Source organism: Trachurus trachurus, assembly GCF_905171665.1.
Source record: "Trachurus trachurus genome assembly, chromosome: 1".
NCBI lineage: Eukaryota > Metazoa > Chordata > Actinopteri > Carangiformes > Carangidae > Trachurus > Trachurus trachurus.
The window spans coordinates 36,623,753-36,629,752 of record NC_139891.1 but is presented as its reverse complement, the minus strand read 5'-3'; the positions used below and the strand labels follow the sequence as shown (position 1 = coordinate 36,629,752).

General features: G+C 43.1%; 2 protein-coding genes across 4 annotated transcripts in view; both read right to left on the bottom strand.

Annotated features, from left to right (window-relative positions):
* kat14 (lysine acetyltransferase 14) overlaps window positions 1–1,761 on the bottom strand; it is a gene marked incomplete at its 5' end in the record, with an annotated part of 16,701 nt that extends 14,940 nt beyond the window's left edge. For all 3 annotated transcript variants that reach the window (XR_014595647.1, XR_014595648.1, XM_083979687.1), the window contains one exon: window positions 1,494–1,761. Coding sequence is in view for 1 of the 3 variants with exons in the window: in XM_083979687.1 (XP_083835813.1) it covers window positions 1,494–1,761 (268 nt within the window). The remainder of the gene's footprint in view (window positions 1–1,493) is intronic.
* Window positions 1,762–1,764: 3 nt separating this feature from the next.
* pet117 (PET117 cytochrome c oxidase chaperone) lies at window positions 1,765–4,014 on the bottom strand (the record flags this gene model as incomplete). Its single annotated transcript, XM_083979708.1, has 2 exons — window positions 3,811–4,014; window positions 1,765–1,947 (listed from the first exon to the last, which is right to left on the bottom strand). Exons 1-2 carry the CDS (start codon window positions 3,904–3,906, stop codon window positions 1,765–1,767), a joined length of 279 nt encoding a protein of 92 aa, XP_083835834.1. The 5' UTR covers window positions 3,907–4,014.
* Window positions 4,015–6,000: the final 1,986 nt, after the last annotated feature.

The window sequence follows — 6,000 nt, the reverse complement described above, 5'->3', positions numbered from 1 at the left end:
CTGAGAGGAGCCAGTAGCGAGGGGATCTGCTGCTTGTTAATGAGCAGCAGATCTATCATCATCACTTCAACTGTTTATTATAGGATGTCAGTCCAGTTTGAAAGATATTGATTATTAGCTCACACAGTAAACAGAAGACGGCAAATTTCCATGATCCTGAACAGTGGCTGGCGCACTCACACACACAGACGGGAGCGTGCCTATGTCCCCACAGCCCTATGTTCCCACTGGACTCTCTCTACCTATCTGGACTCTATCTGGCCTGTCTAGCCTCTACCTGGTCTTTTTACTAAACTTAACCAACTCCTTTCTTCATTGCCTAAACCCAACCAATGGTGGGACCAAAGGGCTGTGGGAACATAGGGCCTAATTTTCAGTGACAACAAAAGTTAGAAATGAGGGAACATAGGGCTGAGGGAACATAGGGCTGTGGGAACATAGGAATGACCCCACACAGACAGTCACAGACACAGACACTCAGCGGTGATCCCCCCCCTCTCCAGCCTCGAAACGCTGATGTGATTTAGACTTTTCACGGATGCAAAAAACGCATTAAATCGAACCTGTTCCGAAAAGTTTATTGACGGACGAAAGTTTCGGACTCGGTGTGTAAACATGATCGACACAACATGAGGTCGAATTTATTTTTTGACGTGCGGCAATTTCGGACGAAAAAAATGGACTCAGTGTGCAAAGGCCTTTAGTAACGACCGGCGTCCACACGTTGATAAATACTGGTTTGTTTTTACTTTGTTTGGTTGATAAACGAGTTCCCCGACTCTAGGGATGGGAATGACACAGGATTTGGAAAATCGACTGTCGAGGCCCATGTGTCGACTTTTTGTCGAATTGTCGGCCCTTTTTTTTTTTTTTTTTACAGCAGCAGCAGATATGCTGGCGGGCGGGGGGCTACATGTGCTTTTGTTGTGGTTTGCGGCTGTCGGCACGAGTGGACGAGGCAGCACGCATTCGGTTTCTTTATTTTTTTTTCTTCCGTGCACGTCCGCGGTCCTCTACGAAGAATGCAACCATTGCATCCACCTGTTTTGCCCTTTTTGTGGAGCCGGACTCGTCATCAACAGCACCATCACCTAGACTGCAGGGAGCCCGGACAGCTGATCTCTGGACTCTGTCGCCTGTCAGCATCAGCATGCGCGCACGCTCCCGTCACATGTGAAGCAGAATGAGGGTCAAGTAGCTATCCCATTTAGAAAAAGTGGATTTGTTTTATTTAAAATATTTTATTTCATTAGGGGAAAAGTGGCACTTTCTGCTGTTTATTTGAATAGGAAATATTGAAAGACAAAATGCAATTTACACATGGAAATCCCACAAGCCCCGCCCCCTCGACATTTCGACACTCCATTTTTTTTGTTGAGCATGTGTCGATTTTTTATCGATTTGTCAACAAAAAGTCCCATCCCTACCCGACTCCTCCTCCTCCCTGTGTGTGACGGAGCGCTGTGATTGGCCGGCGCGGCTCTCTGACTCACCTGCGGGGATCCAGCGGTGGCAGCGGTCGCAGTAGAAGGACATGTCCTCGCAGGCCCAGCCCCCGTCGGCGTCCTCGCCCACGTCGCTGGTCAGAGAGTCTCCGCTCTGGTCATGTGACAGGTCGACGGAGCCCTGGTCCTCCGACTCCACGATCAGCAGCGTCTCTCCCTCCACCTCGCCCTCCTCCAGCCCCTCCGACGCCGACGTGCACGCCGCCTCGTCCTCCGCCCGCTCCCCGCCGCCGCTGCCACCACTAACGCCCTCCATGGCTCAGTGGCGCTGCACCTCCTCCTCCTCCTCCTCTCCGGCCGGAAGGTGAAGCTGCGCCTCCTCCCGGCGCTGGCGCTCCTCCCTCAGGTGTCGGGTCAGAACGCGCTGCTCCTCCAGCCGCCGCAGGTTCTCCTTCTTCTTCTCCCAGCGCTCCAGGTCCCGCACCACGCCGTCGTGGAGGCGCTGCACACACACACACACACACACACACACACACACACACACACACACACACACACACACACACACACACACACACACACACACACACACACACACACACACACACACACACACACACACACACACACACACACACACACGATTATTAAATTAATCATCAACTATTCTGGTAATGTTTGAGTAGTTTTTTAAAGGGATAGTTCACCCAAAATTGAAATTTCACTCAGTATCTCCTCCCCCTCATGTGGACTAAGGGCTGGGAGAAGTTTCAGAGTCCTCCGTGGCTTCTCTGAGTTACAGGGGGTCTCGGCGTAGCAGTGCATGTCCATATAACGGTTGCAAATGGATACCAACTGTCTTCGTAACAAAAAGACACACCAAAAAACATCCAAATACCTCCATACTGCTCGTCTGTAATGTTTTTTGGTGTGTCTTTTTGGACGAAGGAAAGTGGTATCCATTCACAACCATTATATGGACAAATACTGCTACGCGGAGCCCCCTGTAACTCAGAGAAGCCACGGAGGACTCTGAAACTTCTCACAGCTCTTAGTCCACATGAGGGTGAGTAGATAATGAGGGAAATTTCAATTTTGGGTGAACTATCCCTTTAAGAAAAAAAGGCCAAATTCTCTTATTTCAGCGTCTTAAATGTGAATATTTATGGTTTTCTTTGTTCCTTTATGACAATAAACTGAGTCTCTCTTTGGTTTGTGGACAAAACAAGACATTTGAGGACGTCGTCTGGTGGTTTGGGAAACACTGATTGATGTTTTATATTGACCAAACAACTAATGGATTAATTGTTTAGGCCTAAATAATCGTCAGGTTAATAGACAATGAAAATAATCGTCAGTTGCAGCCTAACACCAAACACTAACACATCCTCTAACCAGTTTGTTTCTGTGTTTATTCCTCTCTCAGTCTCATTTAAAGACGTGACTCTGTGGCTCTGACTGATCTATGAAATAATCTCCGACAAGCTTAAAAAGTATGACAGATTTATCACAGAACAACACACAAGCATGTTGTTTTTGTTCTTTTGCTGCTCCTCTATCTGTCGCTCAGCAGAGGAAGTCAAACTGAACTCTGGTAGCTGAAGTCACAGTGTGATTAACACTTTTCCCTTTTCTTCTTATTTTCCATGTGTTTTCCATGACTGGAAAATGAGTGGACCATTTTCCAGATTTCCCAGGTTTTGTGAGGCTGAAGCTGTTTGGGTTTGGTCTGTTTGGTCTGTTAGCATGAGCGCTCTGGGCCTCCGTAGTTTGACTAACTGACTGTGTCCAGATACACTAACATGTTTAATTTTCTATCTCGGTCAAACTGATTTTAATTCACACAGATATAAACTGATAGCAGCACCAAGAAAAGCTCCGTGTTGTGATGTAAGAGCATGTTTAGCCATGTAAACAAGTTTAAAACGGTTTCATTTCATTTCATATTTTACTATTGTTGAATTCTGCAGTTTAGCAGAGAAAGTAACTTACATATACATAATTTATATTCTGTCTTCATGCTCCATTACACCGATTTGATTTATGTAAATAAAGCTAACGTTACTGCCGGGCCTTTATTTTGAAACTCTTACCGGATGTGATTAACTCTCCGTTTATTCTGACCGGTCGGTGACCGTTTCTCGGTGTTTTGAGTGTGAGCCGGTACCGGTACCGAGCCCCGCTGGGAGCGGTGGACCGGACCGGGCTGCAGGCTCTCCGGTAAACTCTGGTAAACTCCGTCAGACTTTAACTGTAACGGCTCAAACAGCCGGTGACTTCCGGTGACCTCGCGCTGCGTTAGTTAACACGGAGCCAACCGTTAGCTGCCCGTTAGCCCCGGTTCGGCTCGGTTCTGCCGCCGTACCTGTCGGTCCCAGGCCTGTTTGAGGTGCACGCCGGCCACGGTGCCTACGGTCAGAGCCACGGAGAGTCCGAGCACCAGCTTAGAGGCCCTGGACATCCCGCTAGCCCGCTAGCTTAGCTCCTAGCTCCTAGCTCCGTTAGCCGTTAGCCGTTAGCTGCTGCTGCTGCTGCTAACAGCTCCACCTGCTTCTTCTGCTGCGGCTTCGTCTACTGCGGCGCGCGACGAGCCGAGCAGCGCGCGACCCCTGCCGACCGGAACAGAACATGACGTCACTCACAACCAAGGACATTTGATTCGTCAGGTCAAAGAACAGGTGTCTTCAGTATTTTGTTAATTTTTTCATTTTATTTGGTAAATACTTTATTCATAAGCAAAAGTTTGCAACCTCCAAACCAACCTTTTCTCATTTTTTAATTGAATTCAATTCTCTCTCTAAATCCCTAGCCTTAGTTAAAAATAAAAAGAACACAACTTTTTTAGAAAACTATGAAAAGATATTTATTATACTTCCTGACATTTAATGGAATTTGTTAACAGTGATTATTACACACCTATGTATTGACATGACAATATTTATTTATTTTTGTTTTGTTTTTGTTTGTTTCATTTTCTTCATTTTCTATTTATTTGAATGAGATCCTTGCTGTATTTATTTATTTTATTCATTGTCTTTCTGAATATGAAACAGCTCTCGTGTTGTGTTATGTGTCAGTGTTTGACACTTTTTGTACACTTTGAACACTTAAATAAAGAGAGAGAAAAAAAATTGTCAGGTCAAAGAATATAGAATAGAGAATACTTTATTCATCCCTAGGAGGAAAATGCAAATTAGTCCAGTAGCTCACACAACAATGACACAAAAAAAGAAAGAAAGATTAACACAAAAAACATTTTAAGAAGTGTTATGTAACACGATTGCAGCAGGAAAATACAACAAAAACAATTAAAGTAAGAAACTCAGAGCTACCAGACTTTGCTGCTCCCAGTTGAAGCGCATTTCAACATCTTTTCTAGTCATGTCCTCATCTGCAGTCCTTTTGGAAAAATGTAACTGTATACTTTCATCCGTCAACATTTTGACAAAAACTTTGTTTTAGACTATCAAAATGTATTGTTTGGTTTCTTTTCAGTCTCGGCCTCCCAATTAAACCAATATTATATAATTAATTTGATATTATTTTCAGCCAAAGCTTATATCCACAACCGCAGATTTACTAATCAAATACTTTGCACTCACCGTTTCAAAAACGAAATCAAACAATACATCAACGTAATTAGTCAATCTGAAAATAAGAAAGCCATAAAGACCATAGTACTATTTTCTCTGTTTCCACGCTTTTGAATATGTTTGCTAGGTATATGTTTGAATGTGTTTGCCTAACATGAATTGTACCTATTTTTTCTCTTCTCCTGCCTTTCATGATACTATATAACTCAACTTGCTGACTTTATTCCACCTTTATTTGTAACCCCCTCCTCCGTCATTTTCACATTGTACCTCCCAATTCACAATGACACTATACTTCAATAAATAATAAAAAATCGTCAAGTCAAAGATGAGAGAATAGAAAAGATTAAAGATACATAGACCTAATATAAAAAAAAAATGTATTTTACATTTATTCTATGCTATTTTATTTTATCTCATGTAATTAAATGTTTATTTTATCGCTACTTTTAATTGTTTTTTGTACCTTCTGTGTCTGCACCTGACACCACGGCAGGTTCCTTGTGCTGTAAACCGACCTGTACTGCTCTTGGCAATAAAAACGTTTCTGATTCTGATTCGTTTGTTATTCAGATTATAGTTTTGAATTCATGTATTTTTCTAACCGAGCTCATTATGCCCTAATCACACTGTGTTTTATTAGTTACTGATATATTCACATCACTGTACTTTCATTTAGTTTTATTCTATGTTATATTGTTCTCTTGTATTTATATTATTCATTTTCTTAGTGTTAATTTCTCTGGTGTGAACACTGTAGTCTCTATTTACTGAACACATATTTAACACTTTCATCTACTGCCATCTACAGTATATAATACAGAAATATTTTGACCTTTGACTTGTCAGGCGAAGCTCAACCTTTGCTCCCTGTTCACCAGATAAAACCTGTTGTAATACAATAAAATCACAGACACATCTAGCTGCAGTGGGAGGAGCAGAAAACTGGAAACACTGGAACC